We start from the raw sequence: 21,713 nt of genomic DNA on the forward strand, positions 1-21,713 counted from the left end.
TGATTATTTTGCATAATTAATTGTTGTATAAAGTTATATTATAAGAAAAGCATGGCAGGACGAACGTGTTCTCCTAAATAGTAAAGAATAAAAATATACAATTCAATTTTATTGACAAGTTTCAAAGCCATTCAAGATGGCACATTTAGAACAACAGTATGTTGATTTGACAAAAGAGTTCAGCATGTTGCCTGCTATTTACGATATTCTTAAATCGATCGAAAAGACAAACGACTCACAGGAAATTACTAGAAAGGTAATTTTGAGCGAATTTTTGCTTTGTTTTGAACAGAAAAAAATATTTATTGTAAATGATGTAATCATACATTTATAAGGTTGCCGCTTTTTGTGAAAAGATTCAAGCTTGTCGTGAATTGTTGGACAAAATTCCTGGAATTGACACCAACGTGGAGAAACAAAAGAAAGAGCTCGAATTTTACCAAAAGAAATACAAGGAGAAATGGTATAACGTTAAATTGACAACTGACATGTCAATTGTCATTGTATTTACCAGCTAAACATATTGATTTGTTACTAGTTGCCAAATTTTAAGTAAGCCACAAGCACCACAAATGCTAAACGTTTATACCCTAATCTTACGCAAATTTTCAATACTAAAATTTTGATTTTAGCAAACTTTTGGAGCAATTCATGACACTGCCATTGTTCACGGAGATTGCAAAGATTGATGGAGAATGAAGAAAACATGGATGCTTTGACTTGATAGATTGCATTAATCATAGGAATTTCATCGTTATTGGAATATTATCCTTTGTTTATTTTTTGAAAATAAACATGTTTGCTATAGTCATAATGATGGTGACAGTAAAATTGCAATTTTTCTCACCATTTCATTTAATACAGTCTATTACTGCAAAATGACTTGTCAAAATTACTGTAGACAATGAACATTTTCTTGTCAAAAGTGCACAGTTTTTATTGTCCGCTTACAAACATATGCACACTTTGTTCAGATGCAATCATCTTCTGGCATCTCAATGTACCTACTATAGCACTTAATCGATTTACATCAAACTTTGAATAAAGCACTGTACAATTAGATGCATTAATATCTCTTTCTTTCAAAGTTGTGTCCATGTAGTTTACAATCTCTGGGTAAAATTGAGAATAAGAAGGTAGCTCATAAAAAACAATGTTTTTGATTCCTCTGATTCGATATCTAAAAAAAAAACTCCAATTCATCTACGATATTTTATGGCATTGTCAAACATAGAAACATCACAAAACTTAAGTTAAGTAAACCTTAGTTTATAACAATACCTGTAATAGAAGTAGAATCGTTCAGTGAAAAGTAACAATGCAGTTTTTCCTTGAAAAAATTCATTTCTACTTTTTGTGATGTTAGCTCTTGAGGTGTATCTGGCAAAGGTAAAAAATATATTATAGCAAAACTATCTGCAATACTTTAAACATGTTTAATATTTAAACTGGCCAAATCAAAGTGCTTATGTAGAAGTGGTAAATATATGCTCAATGCTTAAAAGTTAACGCATAAAATTGAGTGCAAGTCTTACTCTGACAATTGGAGAAAATTGACTTCTTGTTTCTTCAGATAGTTTCTTATCCTCACAAAATCGAAATAAGATGAAATAAAAATAGCGGTGTGAGATGAAATTCCCCCGCCACTTTTGAGATCTGGAAATATCTGCAATTTGAAATAAATAAAACCCGAGCATGACTCTCAAGCATTTGTATACATAAGGTAAGCAAATAGAACTTAGAAAATGACCTTATTTACAAGGAACATAAATCGTTTTTCTGCTTGACATTTGTGATTTTCTACAATTACTTTGTGATATACCTAAAAAGTATGAAAACATGATAATCAAACACAAAAATGGCAATCAATACTACAGCATATAAAAGCTGTTAAAAAATGTCTCTCCCCTGTAAATGCTTGGTGCATTTACATAAAAACAATGCAACAATGCCAACACACCAAAAACACTTATGGCAGAAACAAGAAAATAAGGTGTACAATAAAGTTTAACATTTATTGTAGAGAGCAGTATGTTTGCATGCAATTAGCCCCTAAACTACCTGTGGAATTTGAGCAACTACTTCACACACAGAACCAGCTTGATTTTCAGGAAAAACTTTAGTCTTTCCAGCATAATGTGATTTTAAGTCAAGGCATTAAAGACATTGTACATACAGTCACTATGATTTGAATGAAATCAAGTACAAGAGGGTTGATAAAAAGGATATTTAGGCATTCCTTGTTGAAGATAAAATTCATCTCTGGACTTGCAAAACTACTGAAGAGAATAGTTTGCCTGTAGTATTTTGACCTGTAACAAATTTACATAACTTTAGAAGACCTTCAAGACTGACAATTCAACAAACTGTCACATTAAGTTAACACACACACACATACCACCCATTCAAATTCCACATACGGACTCTGGAAAAATCAACATCATGTGAGTCCTTTGGTTGTAAATGAAGATGTTCAAAGATATGCTGAAACATAAACAATATTAATTCTAAAGTAATGCAATGCATAAATGCATTCAATTCCAGCAATATCTGATCATTTCTTCTGACACCTGCACATGTTCCCAGTTTTGCATTAGAAAAACATCAACTTGGTCCATGATAAGCACTTCGATTGAGGATAGGAAATCATAATCACGTCTTTTCTCTCTAGTGTATGAACATAACAATTGCTCTGTGCCTTTCAAAATAAGTGTGTCAGATTCAATTTTGAAACACACACAAATACACATACCCATTAGCTCCTATAATTGATCTTAAACCAACAGGGGAAGCAATGATGATATCAGCAGAGTAAAACTCTGCATATAATTTTATTGTTTTCCGCATAATAGTCAAACCAACACGAAAAAAATCATCGCTGTTGCCATCAAACATCTTTTTAAAATCATCTGAAAATAAGAAAACACAAATAAATCATCATCAAAAGATCGTAATTTTTTTTAACTTGATGTGAGTTACATTGCAAATTTAAAATTATGTACTATGGGAATCATAATAATGTCATTTCACCTGACTTATTCTGAGGACCGTTGCCTTCTTCACTTTTGCTGAATTTTTCAAAAAATCTCCTTCTGTTCATAACTTGACACTGTGTGAAGGAAAATACAAGATTCCATTTCATAGACTTAACTTCTATGAATACATGCTTCAACATAAAGCATTTTAATGTACCTCTCCGTCTATAGCTAACAAATTGATAAATATATCCACAATCTTCAATGCAGAATCACGAAATGGCACAATGATCAAGACTTTTGGTCGTGTTAATCCTTGATCTCTGAACTCTCTTTAATTGTCAAAATATGTTAGCTGTTATACAAAAATGAGGATAGTGCAAAAATACTAAAATGAGAATTTACAAAGACCATACAGGGGGTGTCTCAACCAGAAAGCATATATATTTATATTTATAGTATGAACAAACAATTTATATATACATGTATATTACCCTGGCAATTCCTTTTTTTCTTTATGTGATTGAGCAATTTTACCATTGTTTTTTAAGATTTTTGACCTTGTTCTACATAGGTGAAATTTAGGCTGGATCAATAAAAAAACTTTCATGAATATAAAAAATAATTAAATAAATAAAGTCTTACTTTAATATATGATTCAAGGCATGAAGACAGTACATTCTTCTTATTTCTTCACTGTTGTTGAAATCTCTTAAACAATAATATAAATCCTGCGTTTGTAAAAAAAAAATAAAAAAGCTTAAATTTGCAAACACAGTTAAATTTGGCATTTGTTATGAACAAACATGTTCAATATTGGTAAAAATATTTTTTTACCTGATAGGAATTTAACATAGGAAATAAATCCTTTTGTAACCGAGTAAATATTTCATCTGATTTGATAGTCTGATTTAAAGATTTCCAGTTTTCACAGAGTTTTGGTTTTACCTAAAGACACATCAAACTGCTTATAGATGAAAGTGATGGCAGCAGCAATTAAAATAAAAAATCTCACCCAAAAATTTTCAAGTGTTGTTTTAGACCCAATACATACAGGACTTTCAATAGTTGATTCAGAAATAGATGGATAATGCAGGGCAATTCCATTGTCAATTTCTGTCTAAAACAACAGCCAAACTACATTAAACAGAAATCACCATATCATCTTTATGTGCTCAAAAACACCTCACTTTTATGGCCTTGATTGATGGTCTGGAAGCCAGTTTTGTAATCACGTGATCCTCAATATCAACTTCAAAATGTTGTGAAAATGGTTCAGACATTAACCCTTCAATACACAAAAAACAGAGACTTAGATTTATAATTAAGTAACATGCATAGATTAATCAACATACTTTCTTTCATATCATTTGAATTTGAATTATCATCAGAATCACTTTCTTCATCCGATTGTACAAGTTCAGTTACATGGACATCCTCTTCTTTCCCATTTTTAGTTTCATTTACCTATTGTAAAACAAACAATTTACATACCTTGAAGCTGGATAGTAATACAAATTAATCTCACGACAATATTACAATTTTATTTAGATACCCACATACATCCTTCAAATGATTATTTAAATATTGCTCATCATTCTTCTCTTGATTACTATTTCTCTTGCGAGCTTTTCTCTTCAGAACTGGAGATTCATTTACAAATGAGAGCATTAGCTTCTCGTATGCAGTTATTTCATCACCAACTTCTTCTCTCTCATTTGGTGAACAGTCAGCACTTGTTTTAGTAACTTTTTTCTTTCCTTGTGAATTCTAATATTTGTGATTTCATCAGTCAAGGGAATGTAGTAAAGTTTACAATTGCAGTTCATATAAAATACCTTTATAACAATCGAGTCATCAAAAATTGTTTCAATTCTAGTGGATTTCTCGATCGAATCGTCGTCTCTTCAACAAAAATGAATGTTTATAATACCCATAAGCAAAACTCTGGGTTTTATAATCAATATCACTTATTTCAATATCATCTCAAACACAAAGACAATGTTTACGGGGCATGTGCATTTCACAGTCTGAACCAACTCACAAGTCACGAGTCAACGACAAATAACACCATAAAAAATGGAATACTTAAAACTTACTCAATATCAACTGGATGAAGTTCTCCATACTCTTTTAAATGGTGTTTTTGCCCTTTAGAAAGCTTGTTTACATCGAAATGTTTCGATTTACCTTTACGCTTATGTCCTTTACCACTGGCATCCATGTTGTTATAGAAAATGAACTCGTGTCAGCGGTTTAACTAAAGTCAAATTCTATGAGCACATGGACATGGTTATGTATGGTATGGGTATAGGGCTGTGATCACAGCTGACTCTGACTCTGAGTATGTGGTTCGGAATAATAGCAACCCAACACATGGGTGACATGGCCAAAGTTACTAATATTTTCATTTAAATAAAAGACTTTGGTTAAATACAACATGCTGTAATCTTTCAACATCCCTTTGGTGACAATATGGAAAATTATTACATGGGAACAGCCATGGTAATATTGGATGTTCAAATTGTGATATCCACTTTCTGCTTTGATTCACTGTCTGTTTTTCTAGTTCTTCTGTTATATTAGCCAGCAATTCACTGTATTCTACATTTGGTAGAGGAGAAGTCTCGTTTGGATCCTCTTTAATGTTGAAAAGTAAAGGAGGGTCTTGATGCTGCAAACCTTTCTCTGCAGAAAAAAAAATTCTTAACTATTTACTAGATTTTTTTGTTTTACATACATTCAATTGTATGATATTTACCTGACATAAAGCTAAAATACACTTTAAAATCTTTATGAGTGACTGACGAAGGTCTTGTTACTTGAAGATGGTGGAATATATATTTGTGTAAAGCCATATCCTGGTCCTGTGTAACATTAATTAAAGATTTACCATTTATTGAATGTGATGGAGTTTTTGCACCAATATAATCAAGTACAGTTGGCATAATATCCATAAGTGTAACAGATTGGCTAATTGTCTGCCTTTGCTGATACAAAATTGGATTTTTGATGAAAAGTGGTACACAAAGATGTGTCTCCCATGTATTAAGAATTCCTGCAATACCTACAAAAAATGAAATCATTTAAGCTTGATCACATTTGCCTGTGAACTCCATAAGACTTATTACAACAAATATACCTTCTAATGTATTTGTTGGAATGCTATGACCTCCAGAAAGAGCAGTAAATACAACTATTGTATTATTTTTGAGTTTTAAAACATCAATTGTCTTCAATATACTTCCCACACTCCAGTCCAACTCTACCAGAGAGTCGATGATTTCATCATTTTTCTCGGAAGTATTTTTAAAGAACATTGATGTTGACCTTGAACTCAGATGAAGATGATTAATCATCAATAGAAATGGAGATGGAGTTGCTTTGATAAACCCCAAAGCTTCATTGGTAAAACGTAATGTCAAATTCCCCACATCATATGGTTGTCCTGCAATGTGATTATTTTGATATAATACACAAGCTCTGTTGACAATGAAAGATGATTTGATATTTGTTAGATATAAGACAACACCAAGAACAATCATCGATGATATCAACCTTGCTTTAAGAAAACAGAGGCACCAAACAGACAAAATGATGAAGACAGACAAGAAAATAATCTGGAAGATGAGAGAAAAAGTTTCATTTACAACCATTTTGTGTGTTCTTCCAAAATTACCAAAGCACTCTATAGTTGGATGTGCCACTATGCCAAACCAAGAATCAAAGCCCTGATTTATTGGAAGGAATTTCCCAGAGCTCCCCAAACCTTGATTCCAGAATCCCACAAAACTGCTGGTATAACCATTTTCCTTTAACAGTTCAGCCAAGGTTATTTCACTTAAAGGAAGACCACCTGATGAAGCAATAGATGGTAGAGTTGTAAAAGGTAAAAACCTTCCCTTTAGCATTCCAGTTTTGACTGGAAGGCGAGCGGTAAGGAGAGCAGCCATTGAAGACGTTGGGTAAAGATGAGAATACACATGGTTGAATTGTATCGCATTAGAAGATAGTTCTTCAATATTCTTCAAGTATCTCCAGTAGTGTTTTATTGCTTTAATTCCAAGTTCATTGGTTGTAATAATCACTACGTTAGGTTTTAAATTTTCAGCGTGAGCAATTGTAAAAAAATTATGAGTTAAACACAGAAAAAAAAATACCACAAAAAAAAGATGGCCCGACCGTTCTTCCATTACAAATGATTATACTTCATGTTATTACGTTATTAGATCGTTTAGATTTTGGCTTAAGCAAAAGCGAAAGTAAAATTTTATAAGTTTAAATAACGACATTACAACTACATAAGTATACCTTACCCTCATTATTCTTAATCATAACGTTATACGTCATGATAATCTTAGTTAAATTCATTCATTTCATTGGTCATACTTTCCCTGTTCATGATTTGGAATGCATCAATTTCTTGTGTTCATCAACAATATCTTTCACTACAGAAGGTTCAGCTAACGTGGACACATCGCCTAAATCATGAAAGTCGTTTGCAGCTACTTTTCGTAAAATTCTCCTCATTATCTTTCCTGATCTCGTTTTAGGTAATCCTGACGCAACCTTTGCATCAATTAAGAAATGAGAATATAAGGATTTGAAAAGAATAAATATTTGAAATGCAATGAATAAGGAAATCTACCTGAATAATTTCAGGTACAGCAAACGAACCAATCTCTTTTTTTACAAGATTTTTCAACTGCAATACCAAGTCTTCTAATTTGATAACCGCTCCTTCTTTCAGCGTTACATAAGCGTAAATACCTGTAAATGTCATAATCATGATATATGAGGCGAAACTGTAAATAACAGAGAATATTAAAAGTTAATATGTCCATATATACTTGCCTTCGCCTTTAATCTCATGTGGAAAACCAACTACTGCACTTTCAGCAACATCAGGATGATAATCCTACATTTTCAAAAAACTCCACTTATAAAATGAAGATTTCGGGATTTTAAACGTGAATATGTAACTCACCAGAGCATCTTCAATTTCTGCAGTTCCAAGACGATGTCCACTAATGTTTATGACATCATCTACTCTGCCAGTAATCCTATAGTGTCCATCTTCGTCCCTTAAGGCTCCATCACCAGTGAAATAATATCCTACGTAGTATGTATTAATGATACTTTCAGGACAATGTTTAACGAACATCGTTATATAGACAATACAAATTGTTTCTCTCAAAAAAATGAAATAAGTGAGCGCTAAAGATATTGTTATTACCTGGGAATGTTGTGTAGTATGTCTCCAAAAACCTCTGATGATCTCCATAAACTGTACGTGCCAATCCGGGAACTGACCCACGAATGCACAAATTGCCCGAGACATTATTTCCAACTAATTCTTTTCCCTTTATTCAAACACAACATGATGATATCAAAATGTGAAAATGATATAGTTCACGCATAAATTGATGTTGGAAAAAACTTACATTACTGTCTAATAAAACAGGTTCCACTCCAAAGAAAGGCCTTGTTGCAAATTCTGGTTTAGGCATAGAATTATCAGGGCCAGGTCTTGGGGCCAAAAATACACCACCTGTCTCTGAAGTTGTGTCATTATTAATAAAAGCGCTAGCCATTCTTTCACATACAAGGTAAAATAAAAAATAAGTTAACCTTTAGGAACAAACAAAATGAAGTTGTACCTGTTTGCCACCAAGTATCCACAACTGTACACCTCTTCTCCCCAACAATGTCATTGTACCAATACCATGCTTCAGCATTAATGGGTTCGCCCACTACAAAGAAACTATTTGAATATATAGAGGATAATGTAACACAATGACGATATTCCATAGAAATACCTGTGCCAAGAACTTTAAGAGATGATCTGTCATATTTTTCAACCCAATCATTTCCATACTTTAGAAGGAGACGAATTGCAGTTGGAGCACCATAAAATATGTTGATTTTCAACCTCTCAACCATTTCCCAATAGCGACCAGGATCGGGGTATGTTGGAATGCTTTCAAACAACACAGATGTGGCACCATTGGATAATGGACCATAGACAACATATGAATGACCAGTTATCCAACCAATATCAGCAACACAACTAAAAATGTCACCTGGTTCATAGCCAAACACATGCTAAATCATTATAAAAAACCTAGAATCAGACAGACGCATGTATATATGGGAACTAAACAAGTGTTTATACTTTGAATGTTAAATTGGCATAGAGAAGATATCCTGCTTGTGAATGCTGAATTCCTTTTGGTTTACCAGTGCTACCAGATGTGTACAGCAAAAACAACATATCTTCACTGTTCATTGGTTCAGGAATACATTCATTACTTTCTTCTGACATTGCCTGATCAATGAAAAAATCAGAGCCCACAATGACAAACTTTCCCTTAAATTATATTTCTAGAAAAAATTTCACCTTTTCCAAGGGTATATCTATCTTGCCCATTGGAACATCAGCACCAGTTCTTGACATCACAAAAACACGCTTGACACCAGAACACTTGCTAACTGCTTCATCAACCATTTGCTTTAGGTTAATAGTTTTGCCACCTCGCAACCCTTGATCTGCAGTGATGACAGTTTCTGCACCAGCTAACATGAAAAATATAATACATCATGATATACTGATGAAAAGATTCAGAATCATGTTGCTAAAACATTGTATGAAAATGACCAACCATCCATTATACGGCTTGCCAATGCATCAGCACTAAAACCAGCAAAAACTACACTATATTGGATGGATAAAAGAATTCTTAGTATCTTGTGTAAACCTTACAGACATTCCAATGTATACTTTACAAACATACCTGTGAGCTGCACCGATTCGAGAACATGCCAGCATGCTGACTACAGCAAGTGGAGAGTTTGGAAGGTATAGACAAACTCTGTCACCTTTTTTAATACCATGATTCTTCAAAGTATTTGAGAGTTGACATGTCATCTTAAGTAATTCTCTATCATAAACAATAAATAAATATAAAAAGCAGGAATCCTATAAATTGCGTTAATTGTAAAAACTTTTTAAAAATATTGGAAAGCCAAGTGTATCGATGGAAAAATAATTGTGAATGCTTTACTTCTTCAACTGTTCCTTACCTATACGACACCGTTTCATGTGTTCCTGGCTCATCTTTCTCCCATATCAATGCAATGTTGTCCGGTGTTCTTTGAACATGTCGATCCAAGCAATTTTCTACGTCCAATGGAAAATTGTAAGGTATGACCAATAAATTCAATACAAACAATTCTCATAAATTCGCACAACAAAAACGAAACCTGACACATTTAGCACACCATCCATAAACCATTTATGCTGGCCTTTACTCATTTCACAATCCATCGTCTTCGTAAATGGTGTGATCCATTGCAATTTTGATAAAGCAAGTTCTCCCCAAAATTTACCAGGCTCTTGTATGCTTTTCTTGTATATTTCTTCATGGTCACGCGTGACGAAGGAAAGTTTATGTTGTGATGGCACCAGCTCGCTAAGGAACAAAGACCGCGTTTGCACTTTTCGAAAGCTTTTTAACCGTAAGCGTTGAAATAACGAACGAAATAAAACGTTTGTTGCGTTTTGGCCAACGTATATACTATTCATGTCAATCGTTGCAATTACTGATAAAGTTACAATTAAAAATTATTTAAAATGCAAATCCTTAAGTCCGGGGAACATCCCGTGATTTGTAATTGAGAGATATATGGTATATATACCACATGCGGTGGTCTTCTTGTGACCCCCAACCAACGTGGAAATAGTCAATACTTAACAATTTAAAAATGCAATCCAAATTAGGACAAAATAAACGTGTGTATCTTTGTAGCCGACCAGGTAAATGTAGTCCCGTGTCTTTGGAAAATTTTGCCATCGAAACCATCGCAGTTCCAAAATGCGATGATGGTGAAATTCTCGTCAAGACACTCTGTTTATCTGTGGGTCCTTACATGAGATGTCGTTTTAATGCTGACTCCGGTGTAGCATACGCGAAATCCTGGGAAATTGGTGATACCATAGATGCATCAGGTGTAGGAATTGTCATAGAAAGTAAAGACAAATCACATTGTTTGGGTGACATGATCTATTTACCAATGTCTTGGCCTTTTCAAAACTATGTGAAGTTCAATCCTAGTGCAATGCTTTCAAATGCTGATCCAACTGTTGGCGCACATTCTTTGATGAAGGTACCACATCCATATGAAACAAGCAATTTCTTTAACAAACACAAACAAACACATTGTTTATAAAAAACTGTTTGTTAATAGATTGAAAGTGATGTCCTAAGAAAGCATCCATCCTTAAGCTTAGGTCTTCTGGGTGGAACAGGTTTAACCGCAATACTGGGTATCAGAGAAAAGGCACATATTACTCCTGGCATGCAACAAACTGTGGTAGTCAGTGGTGCAGCTGGAGCTTGTGGGTCAGCTGCTGGTCAGGTATGTTAGTAAAGAATTGAGATTTCCTTTCTTTAATTAAAAAATTCATTTTTCATACACAGGTACAATTGTATTTAGATTGCCAAGTTAGAAGGCTGTGGGAAAGTGGTTGGGATCTGTGGCTCTGATGAGAAGTGTGCTTGTTTGAAAGAAGAATTTGGTTTTGATGTGACCATCAACTATAAGACAACATCAAACATTGATGAAGTAATAAAAGAACATTGTCCTGAGGGTGTTCATGCTTACTTTGATAATGTAGGAGGAGAAATAAGTAATCAGGAAAGTTGCTTCTTTTATTTACTTGTGGATTACATTCATTTAATTTGTATAATTCTAGTTTTTTTTTATAGGTTATTAAATGTATGAATGAAGAAAGTCATGTTGTATTGTGCGGGCAAATTTCGCAGTACAATAAAGACTTGCCATATCCTCCTCCTATTCCTGATGATATAACAAAAATATTGAAGGAAAATAAGATCACGCGTGAGCGTTACACAGTGTTGAATTACCCCAACAAGTTTAAGGATGCTCTGTCACAACTTGAAAGATGGTATACAGAGGGAAAATTGAAAAATCGTGAAACTATCGAATTTGGTCTACAAAATGCAGGAAAAGCATTTGTATCAATGATGAGCGGCAAAAATATAGGCAAACAAGTGATACAGGTGGACCCTGGTATCTGACATAATATGGATACTTCCGATACCACTTTGCCGTTTGATCTACTATTAGGTTTTTCATACATAATTTATCTTGAAAAAACCTCATCTTATACCGTGGTTCGCGTAGTGTAGTGGTTATCACATCCGCTTTACACGCGGAAGGTCCCAGGTTCGAACCCTGGCGTGAACATTTTTTCTATGGTTTTATCACAGAAAATCTGTATAATTATCAACATGGAAATCTTAAAATTTCTGAGTAGCAGCAAAGTTTTTATTAAATGTTTTTTAGTAATTTTAAAACTTTGTGTGGAATATTATTTAACGCGAGCGGAATTTTAGGTTTTCTTTCAAATTACCCATACCATTGACGTCTGGCATGACAGAACCAAGTTCAATGAAATTACTTCCCGTATTTAACATAAATATTCAAAAGATTTAAAATCTTAAAATACTGAGAACTATGAGGCCATGGTCAGGAATGACACTGACCAGCAAGCTACTTTAAGAAACGATAGTAATACAAAAAATGTTCTCGGCAGGGCTCGAACCTGCGACCTTCCGCGTGTTAAGCGGATGTGATAACCACTACACTACGAGAACTCGATAATACACCTTTCAAATATAATTTTTTATAATACACCTTTATAGCCTATGCACCCCAATGACAAACAAGAAATGGCATAGAAGTGACGCCACTATCGATAGCGATTTCCCATCAGATAACTATAATATCAACATTGTTGTTGTTATTACAGTTCAATGTTCTCGACACGTTACGTCAAGTGTCAAGTTTGTGCAGAGAAATGCATATGCTATAAAACAAGACGTGGAGAATTATTAAAATAATTTCTCCCCTTCCTGCTGTCGGTTCTTGTAGTGTAGTGGTTATCACGTCCGCCTCACACGCGGAAGGTCCCAGGTTCGAGCCCTGGCAAGAACATAGTTTTTTCTTGTTTAATTTTATTACATGAACACTTTATACTTGATATATATTTAAACTTATAAAAAACAAATTTCACATTTAATCTAGGAACCTAATCTAGGAAAGGTTTTAGGAACCTATTTCTAGGTTCCTAAAACAATTAATGCCCTGTTGTGACGTCATGCATATTTCCATAATAGCTTGCTAAAGTGATTTAAGGAGAGTTTTACAGAGAATTATGATGTCATATGAAATTCATTCTCTAATAACTATCTTAAATATTTGTTGGTAATGATTGTAAAAATTGGTTGCCATTCCCCTTAAATCCATAAATGAGGCAGAGTTAGTGAAAGTTTATTTGGAATATCAACAAGTTGGAACCAACAAATGGTACACTAGACTGGAAAGTTTGTACTGCACACCTAACATCTCAGGTGTGCAATTTTAAGAAAACTTGACTGTTATGTGCACAAATTTCAAATCTTGGGTGCACAGTTTACAAACTTTTCAGTCTGAATGGTAAATATTTATAGAGTGTGTATATTCACATCAAGTTGCTTTCATTCTTATAAGACTTAAAAAGTGGAGTCTATTCTGTCCAACGATAGCCACAGTCCACTTGAGTACAAACATAATACAGCTTCATTTGCTATATAAAAATAAGCCAGTATTTAAATAATAGTATCAAACATGTTTTTTTTCTTCATCAGTATATCAGCAGTTAATTAAGGTTTGCATTTAATCTGCTGCTTTTATCTTCCTATTCTCAATATATAGGGTGACGATATGAAAATTTCATTATGGCTTTAAAAGTTTATTTCAATCACATCATTCAGTTTATGAAGACTATTCACAAGTTTCAATTTTAGTCAATTTATGTTTTTCAAGATGTTCCAAATGTCCACCATTTTGTTGTAGCAAATTGTATTGTCTGGTTTGAATCATTTTTCGGGATGGCTCTTATTTTTGCTGTGATGGCAGTTTTAAGTTCTTCAAAAATAAGAGGCATCCCGAAAGAGGAGTGTATAAAAGTGATTCACAACTTTGCCAGACGAGTACAGGTTTGCTTGCCACGAAATGGTGGACATTTGGAACACATCTTGGGAAAGCCATAAATTGACTAAAAATTGACAGAAATAGCCGAAACTCTTGTGAATAGTCTTCCATAAACTGAATGATGTGTGGTTGTAATTTGAAATAAATAGCTTTTTACTTAAAGCCATAATTGAAATTTTCATGGGTACAAATCTTTTTGGGTCACCCTGTATGATTATTCTCACTCTAAGCAAAGTAAACCATCAATTAGATTAACATATATACTTTAAGCAAAATAAACATACATCAGCTTTGCTTGATTGTGATTGAAAGAAGACTGCTTCACCATAGCCACATCTAAAACAAACATTACTGTGATGGAAGACTGAGTACACATCATAGATTCAAGAATATGTTCACATTAAACCTTGGACATTGATGTTCATGTGTTCTAGGTAAAGTTGGATCAGCAATAACATCTGCAACAATCTGCGTCAGTTCACTAAATACATTTAGAAATATGAATAAAATGTAATTGTTTGTTTTCCATAAGCACAAAATAACAAAAATGCTTAAAATCTATCTGCACATGAAATATATAAGTCATGTGAAACCATCATTTAGAGAATATAACAATGTCACTTTAGATAAAAATATACTTACTTCACTTCATGCATAATTTTATTCACATAAATACAACTATTATCAGCTCTCTCTTGGTAATCACAATTCCGACACTAGTGTTGTAAACAAGACCAATAATTGCAATTTGTTTGTGATGTCAAGTAAAAACATGGAATATAAACAATACAAACTGCATAAAGTAATATTTTCATTTCTTTGTCTTCTTTTGGATAAAGCATGTTGTTGCTAAACAAGCATTTTTATGAAAAATAACAACTAAACGCATTCGTCGAAATTCAAATATATGTGCTTATAGGAATTGAGCATACGTACCATTCTTGACAAAATTTTATTCCCACAAATCCAGGACCACTCTCCACTTCTCTATCTTGTCTTCTAAACATCATAAAATTCCTTTTCAAGTTGACTTGAACAACAAATGACAAGTCGACTCAATGCAAGTATCACGAAAAGAATCTCAAGGACCTAATCGTAGGCTAATTAAATACTGCGCAGTGCGCAGCATGTGCCCAGTGAACCCAATATACATCTATATATCTGGAGTGTTAATATCAAAAGTGAAAGCCAAGGACAAAGACAAACAAATCATAAGCATTGTATTATGGCATCTAAGGCCACGGGCCCTTACAAATATTCTTCATAAATGGAGGTCGAGTTTCTGGGTGATTTCCTACTTCCAAGAGCATTTCTCTTCACAGTTTATGGTCTTAGACTGGGGCTAGCTTGCTTAGTGGTTGTTATGATATACTCACATTAGATTTGTTTACATTCATATGCAAATTGTTATAGAATCACGTGATATGTAAATTACCTCGTGGTATGTAAAATTATGATTATTAAAGAGTTCAAGTCGATACCACAACAGTGGTAACTTTGAAAGTCGACAGCATTGCATTCAACTAACATATGGAATACCTAACTAAATAAGTTTACCTTATAACCGGCTCATCAAGCGGTAGATAGAACCATGAATCTGCTAAATCTGCTAAATTTCTTTATCTCCAAAGGGTCAGGGAATGTAGACCTTGCAATTTGCAATGTCCAGGCGGCAGAATTGTTGGCTGGAGAGATAGGAAAATGGCTTGGTGGAATATGTTCTTTCCTTCATAATCATCTCAATCTTGACCATTGACCAAAACAATTACATAGAAAACCTTTTTGCGTAATCGAAGTGATCAACAAGCCTAAGGCAAATCGATAAACTCTTTTTTCTGTCTAAATGACTCAGACATTTGACACAAATTTTTTTATTAAGCAAATAAAGATTACATCAAATCAATCTTAATCACAAACACATACAAAAAGTGTATCTCAACATTCTTATTTCTGGTAGAAACAAAGGAAAGGCAACGATCTTACTGTGTTAAAAAGTATAGTGCACGGAGTCTTGGAAGCCATGCGATCCTGTCACAAAAGGATGCTGTTTTATCGAAGGTGTCATAATTGAAACATTAAATAAATATGTTGGACAATTGATAAAGAAATTTACGTTTTAAACTGATGGTCGTCGATAAGATTTGCTAAAACTGCTGTTTTAAACCAAGTACACTTGGTCTGTGTGAATAAAAACTATCACAAAATAAAGTCAGTAAAACTAACATGTCATTTTAGAAAGGTGGTCTTAGTAAAACTAGCCATGCTAACCATGAACTCGAAAAAATTACATACGAACGATCTTTTACAAAAAGCATATTTTGACATGGTTTTTTAATAAAAACGCAAAATAATTGTCCAACCTCTTTCACTTATTAGATGAGAGAAAGAAAAATCAAAATAAATATCAACTATAATCTTGACATCGGCGATCACCATTGGCTAATATATGACACTCCATGCTTTGATTCAAACATTTTTACGAAGGCACAAATAAAGTAGTTCTCTTTGAATACAAGTAAAGTCACGAATCTTTAGTATCTAAAATGGAAACGCTTAGACATGACATCGTTGGTCATTCAGGACATATCAAAATTTCCTCAAGCGGAGATAAGAGCAAAGGTTATCTGTTTATTTTGTTCTGTATTTTTATAACTAATGATTCTCTTTCATCCTATTTCTATCTTTGTAAATAGTTTTCGTATGTGAAATTGAACGTAGGACAACAACGACATTTTTTGTTAATATAAAATCTGAAGAAGATTTAGAAGAAGCCAATACAAAAATACATAACAGGCTACTTGGGCTAACTGTTCGAAGTGGAAAACAACCTCTTATCCAAATCGTGTTCAGCTTACCGATATATAACCAAACAAGCGAACACTAAATTGGGCATTTATCGAAGTTCCAAAAGATTAGAAAACGCAAATGCTTAAAAGACACTGAATGAAAAACATTGGATGACTATACCACAATAGCTACGTTAGGGACGTTAGGTTATGTGACATATTAAAAAACAGTGACTGAAATTTTATAATATACGTAGTCTATAAAATGATGTTGAACAATTGTTTTATAAAAAGTTAAATCTTATCTGCACTTAACGATATTTTTGACAATTATGATTGTTAACAAACCTATTTTTGTAGTATTTCTTCCATATTTGATCTAATTAACTACTTATTTTTTCTTAATGACTAGAACATAAATTACAACTCATGAATGGACTATTCCAAACGCGAGAAGTAAATATCATGTCAATTTTTAGAAAAAAATCTTTTTTTGGGTGAACGTGTTTTGGCCAAATGGAATGAAATATGCTATTATTTTGGTAAGAAAAAACCCACAACACTTCATGTTATTGCTAGTTCGTTCAGCGATTAATAGTTTCACAGTTTATATTTATAGTAAATTTTTGATTGAATTGATTTATTATCACTATACCCATACGGCTTTGTCGAAAAATTTGAATTTTTACAGTGAAAAAAGCTACTATTATCGTATCACACGTGCTGTAGTCTGTAGAAACTATGTATAAAATGTTAGGTTAAATCTAATATGAAACTAATAATTTTGGAAGATCATTCCTTTATTGAAGGTACTGTGTACGATGTTCAAGAGAAACAAATACAAATATGTTTTGATAACGGCCATATGAAACAATACCCAAATGACTGTTTTGATAAAATTGTTATTGATGAAGTTCCGTCAAAAGATGATCTTATTGAAAATATCGCAGTTATTGTGAAAGTGCCTAGACAGAGAGAGTTCATTAAAGGTATTCATAGTAGCGTAACTAATAATGAAAAACAAAGATCTCTGTAATTTGAAATGAAAAATGTCAAAATGAAATCATATTAGGTTTTTTTAATGCAACAGTTTAACAAAAAACACATGCAATTGCGCATATGTGGAAGTTGTAGTTTTAATCCTAACCTGTATATTTTAGGTTGCATTCACTCAACGGGTTCCACAAAGGGTTATTGTGTTATGATGGAGGATAAGAATCTTGGTATGGTATGGAAACGAAGGAAAAGTTTGCGAAAGATACACAAATGGACAGCTATCAAAGGTAAAAATCCTTACATCGATATAATCGTTTCATTTCCCTGTTCTAATTACCCAGAAAATCGCCACCAACATAACTTATTTTAACAAAGTGAAGTGAATATAATTAATTGTCTAGTTTTATCTTGGAACCAATCAACTTTGCAGGTTATTTGAAAAACCAAAGAACATCATGTTTGGAAAAAGACAGCAATGTGCATCATTCAAGTTTGCATTCATCTTATCAATTGCCCAATTCAACAAACAGTTCGGTTTATTATAATGAACATACAATTTATTCTTGCAGTGCGGAAGAGACTCGAAAATGCAATATTGATTTTAATACAGCAAAAAATAACGTTGGTTTCTGCAAGAAAGAGCCATCGTCTACATCAAATACTATTCATCAGAATAGTTTAAATCCATGTGCATTCACTGACAATAGTATGTTTACGACATTCAATGTATCCTCTTGTCTTTTACACCCACACCAAGCAAGGGGAACTGAAGATCCTTCGAAAGTGACGTATTCAAATGCCATGCGGCGGACGAACAGACGTTTTCAGTCAATGGTTTCCGAAACAGCTAGTTACCAATCCACTGGTAACCACGTTTACAACGCATTTCCACCTAATTTCAACAATGTCGAGTGTTCTACACTGGAACTACAGACGCCAAAATTGCAACAAGATCTCCCCCATAATGGCATTCTTAAAAGCAATTTAATTCCGACTGCTGCGAGCAAAAGCAATTTCTTTGATAAAAGAGGACAAATTTTAAGTATGAATGCTGGTTATGGAAATTCGGAATCATCGATAGATCGAAATGCCACTTATGAATTTTCATATTTTCTCGATTCACGTTTCCTTATAAATGAACCACATGATACAAATGGCTGCATCGATGAATCGCAAACATTCAGCAATGCCAGTCAATTTTCTGAATGCCGATTAAATATCTTTCCTCAAACGGAAAACGGCGATGATTGCTTTTACCAAGATATCGCAAACCAAGACCAGTTTTGTTTCGTACCTAATATGTGTTATCACTCTAATAATATTTCAAAAACGGAAATTCCAGTCTTGTCTGAGACTGTGTTTGATAACAATGAAAATTCAAGATGTTTTCAATATGAAAATCAGTTAAATAATTCGTGCTTATACAGCTACTTCGACAACTGTTATTTGCCAAAAGATTTTTCTCAATCTACGTGCAGTGTGCGTGATGATGTGATATCATCCTCGTGGCCTACTACGGAAGAACCACGGTACATCTCTATAGAAACAACATCGGACGATATGACTGAGGGCTACATGACTAACCCTAATCAACATGAAGCGATAGACATGAATGAAACCAAATGTTTGGAACAACAATTTCAGCAAAATACTTCGATAACTGCCCAGGCATACGCAGTTGGTAAACAGACTCAACCTGATGAATTTTACCCGCCTCAAACCATAATGCACCCACAGTTTTCACAGGAAACACCCTTATGTTTTTCAAAATACCTTGAACTTCATCACTGCAACAACAACAGCTGTTACTCGTCTCCTCCCACTTTTCAAATACAACCAGAGACAGAAAATCTAAAGTCAAATCAATGGACATCTTTAATACCGGAATTAAATGCTAATTTTTCAAACGACAACAATGAAATTTACTATGAAGGAAAATTTGAGAATACAATCAAAGAAATTGACCCAAGAAAAACGCAAAAAAACAGAGATCAGTACGACAATTGCTTTAACTTACCCTTTACTCTTCAAGAAATGAAAGAAAAGCAGGTGGCCGCTTCTTGTGAACCTTCTTTTGCTTCTTCGTTAAAAGATAAAGAAGGCAAGAATATCTTCCAAAGTGATGTAAAGATGAAAGAAAAAGGAAATGTGCACAATGAAGTATTTTACTGCACAAGAAAGAATGAAAATCCTTCAGAATGCAGTGATAAAGTTCCACAAATAATGCTAATGGTAGAAAATAAAAATGCAAAACAAAACAACAAAATTTCTGGAAAAAATTTCCCCGAGAAGACTTGCAATCCTACAAATGCCTCAGAAAGTAAAAGCGATCAACAATGTAGGACAATGTCGGACAAAGTCAACAATGCGAAGGATATACAAGAAGAAAAGAATGTAAAGAAAAGCGAAAGCCAGAAATTCTTTAACGACAACGAAAGGCTATTGACCATAGATAAATCCGGACTATGTTCAAACCACGATAACTATTGCTATGAACAATCTTTTGATTATTCGAGTGATTCAGATGGTTCACATCAAGCATTGTCTCCCAGCATTCTTAGTTGTTGTAGTCAAACATTAAAAGCTTCCACTGAGTTTTGTTCTTCATCTCAGCTATACGAAGCTCATTGTTCATCAATAGGACATGAATTTGATCCCGTTCCAAGCAAAACTGAAAGCCACCCAAAAATATCAGAAGGGAATCCAATTAACGATCGTGGCGACAAAAATCCATCAATTGACAAGATCACTTTAACAAACAACTCCGTTCCCACACAATTTTCATGGTATGATGAAGTTGTTATCTGTGAAGAGACTGAATCGCACAAAACAGTCGCGATTCAAGTTGAAACGAAGTACAAGAAAACAAAAAAAGATAGGCACTCCGTCAGCTCACAAACGAACCACGTGTCTGTACAAGCGATACATCATAAAACTTTTAACGAAAGAAATGTCCAAGCTGTGGTACGGATTACTTTCGTCGACGAGAAAAACATCCCATTGTATCGTCACCTATCTAGTACAAATTTTTAATTGGTATTGAGCAGTTTGGCATTTTACTGTCGTATACTTGATATTTTTAGTTCGGCTAGTTCATGGTCACTTACATAGCATATCTAATGACGTGTCAGCTTTCTATTGGCCACAAAATGCACGTCATCCATGTGACGACGATCAGTCTGATAATGTTTCAATTGAAGATTGTTGTGATTACTATCGTGAAGTCTCACGGCAAACTTGAAAAGATTTCAGGTAGTTGTTGGGTTTTTTCTTTCTTTTTTGACGTTTAAGTGTAGATTTAACGTTATGTATTTGCTAATATAGTTGAAATAACTTGGTGTGTTTGCCAAAATTCTTCATTTGTGCGGGGTTTTCAATTCATAAGTTAGAAGTATGTATATGATCATAAATGTATCATTCCATACCACGAGCTAAATGTGTTAGTCTCATGTTAAAGTCGTAGTATTTAGATTTAGATTTTAGAGTATTTAGTTGTACTACAAGAAACACGCACGGTACTAGTCAAAGTTAGGAGGGCTTATAATGAATTACCTGTGTCACACAAAACATGCAACAACTCGTGAGTTTTGTCTTAAATTACCAGCTGTTGTTGCCAACAACAATTAAATTAGTTCTGTAAAGGTAGAACTACGACTTAGAAATGTGGTACTTGTTCATGTTGCTATAAATACAACAGAAAATCTCCAAACATACTTGTATAAAAAGTACTTGTATGGTGCATGTGTTCAATGTTGTGATCGACGCCAAAAAATGTGGTTATTCGACGCAGTTTGGATTTACTATTGTGATATGAAAGTGACCGTCTTTGCTCAATCTTCTTCGCGTTTGGGTTCGAATTCATACCATCATATCTGACTCCTTCGACGTTTTAAGACAT

At 33.7% G+C, this 21,713-nt stretch overlaps 6 protein-coding genes, 1 long non-coding RNA gene and 3 other non-coding genes across 11 annotated transcripts; 4 read left to right on the top strand and 6 right to left on the bottom strand.

Moving 5' to 3' along the window:
• Positions 1-23: 23 nt before the first annotated feature.
• Positions 24-925, top strand: LOC124441306. The gene is made up of 3 exons (XM_046991756.1): positions 24-256; positions 336-463; positions 633-925. The coding sequence occupies exons 1-3, from the start codon at positions 137-139 to the stop codon at positions 697-699; spliced, it is 315 nt and encodes a 104-aa protein (XP_046847712.1). The 5' UTR covers positions 24-136; the 3' UTR covers positions 700-925.
• Positions 912-5,378, bottom strand: LOC124441300 (U3 small nucleolar RNA-associated protein 25 homolog). Of its 2 annotated transcripts, XM_046991749.1 has the most exons (20): positions 5,075-5,378; positions 4,814-4,880; positions 4,539-4,745; positions 4,331-4,442; positions 4,166-4,263; positions 3,991-4,095; positions 3,813-3,923; positions 3,621-3,706; positions 3,470-3,541; positions 3,193-3,307; positions 3,031-3,109; positions 2,753-2,909; positions 2,571-2,667; positions 2,399-2,484; positions 2,230-2,312; positions 2,062-2,138; positions 1,751-1,822; positions 1,536-1,666; positions 1,282-1,380; positions 912-1,180 (listed from the first exon to the last, which is right to left on the bottom strand). In XM_046991749.1, exons 1-20 carry the CDS (start codon positions 5,197-5,199, stop codon positions 937-939), a joined length of 2,223 nt encoding a protein of 740 aa, XP_046847705.1. In that variant the 5' UTR covers positions 5,200-5,378; the 3' UTR covers positions 912-936. The 2 variants fall into 2 exon arrangements, with proteins under 2 accessions (XP_046847705.1, XP_046847706.1); XM_046991750.1 differs by lacking the exon at positions 5,075-5,378 and having other exon boundaries at positions 4,535-4,745; positions 4,814-5,068.
• On the bottom strand, positions 5,357-7,168 carry LOC124441302 (steryl-sulfatase-like). Its single transcript, XM_046991752.1, has 3 exons — positions 6,118-7,168; positions 5,737-6,042; positions 5,357-5,663 (listed from the first exon to the last, which is right to left on the bottom strand). The coding sequence occupies exons 1-3, from the start codon at positions 7,166-7,168 to the stop codon at positions 5,383-5,385; spliced, it is 1,638 nt and encodes a 545-aa protein (XP_046847708.1). The 3' UTR covers positions 5,357-5,382.
• LOC124441301 (acetyl-coenzyme A synthetase 2-like, mitochondrial) lies at positions 7,163-10,665 on the bottom strand. The gene is made up of 14 exons (XM_046991751.1): positions 10,239-10,665; positions 10,059-10,155; positions 9,770-9,916; positions 9,638-9,690; positions 9,376-9,551; positions 9,151-9,303; positions 8,795-9,080; positions 8,636-8,728; positions 8,420-8,532; positions 8,212-8,338; positions 7,963-8,090; positions 7,830-7,893; positions 7,624-7,745; positions 7,163-7,544 (listed from the first exon to the last, which is right to left on the bottom strand). Exons 1-14 carry the CDS (start codon positions 10,558-10,560, stop codon positions 7,374-7,376), a joined length of 2,052 nt encoding a protein of 683 aa, XP_046847707.1. The 5' UTR covers positions 10,561-10,665; the 3' UTR covers positions 7,163-7,373.
• On the top strand, positions 10,644-12,355 carry LOC124441304 (prostaglandin reductase 2-like). Its single transcript, XM_046991754.1, has 4 exons — positions 10,644-11,141; positions 11,223-11,393; positions 11,472-11,672; positions 11,744-12,355. Exons 1-4 carry the CDS (start codon positions 10,740-10,742, stop codon positions 12,074-12,076), a joined length of 1,107 nt encoding a protein of 368 aa, XP_046847710.1. The 5' UTR covers positions 10,644-10,739; the 3' UTR covers positions 12,077-12,355.
• On the top strand, positions 12,173-12,245 carry Trnav-uac. The gene has a single exon. It is a non-coding gene; the product is annotated as a tRNA-Val (tRNA).
• A 227-nt stretch (positions 12,356-12,582) lies between the features above and the next one.
• Trnav-aac lies at positions 12,583-12,655 on the bottom strand. Its single transcript has one exon. It is a non-coding gene; the product is annotated as a tRNA-Val (tRNA).
• A 267-nt stretch (positions 12,656-12,922) lies between these two features.
• On the top strand, positions 12,923-12,995 carry Trnav-cac. The gene has a single exon. It is a non-coding gene; the product is annotated as a tRNA-Val (tRNA).
• A 32-nt stretch (positions 12,996-13,027) lies between these two features.
• LOC124441305 (DNA-directed RNA polymerase II subunit RPB9-like) lies at positions 13,028-15,163 on the bottom strand. Its single transcript, XM_046991755.1, has 6 exons — positions 14,970-15,163; positions 14,828-14,882; positions 14,676-14,749; positions 14,440-14,514; positions 14,318-14,369; positions 13,028-13,626 (listed from the first exon to the last, which is right to left on the bottom strand). Exons 1-6 carry the CDS (start codon positions 15,041-15,043, stop codon positions 13,567-13,569), a joined length of 390 nt encoding a protein of 129 aa, XP_046847711.1. The 5' UTR covers positions 15,044-15,163; the 3' UTR covers positions 13,028-13,566.
• Positions 15,164-18,096: 2,933 nt separating this feature from the next.
• LOC124441097 lies at positions 18,097-21,002 on the bottom strand. The gene is made up of 2 exons (XR_006946869.1): positions 19,833-21,002; positions 18,097-19,666 (listed from the first exon to the last, which is right to left on the bottom strand). It is a non-coding gene; the product is annotated as an uncharacterized LOC124441097 (long non-coding RNA).
• Positions 21,003-21,713: the final 711 nt, after the last annotated feature.

Source organism: Xenia sp. Carnegie-2017, unplaced genomic scaffold (assembly GCF_021976095.1).
Source record: "Xenia sp. Carnegie-2017 unplaced genomic scaffold, XeniaSp_v1 HiC_scaffold_20, whole genome shotgun sequence".
In the NCBI taxonomy this organism is placed as follows: Eukaryota; Metazoa; Cnidaria; class Anthozoa; order Malacalcyonacea; family Xeniidae; genus Xenia; species Xenia sp. Carnegie-2017.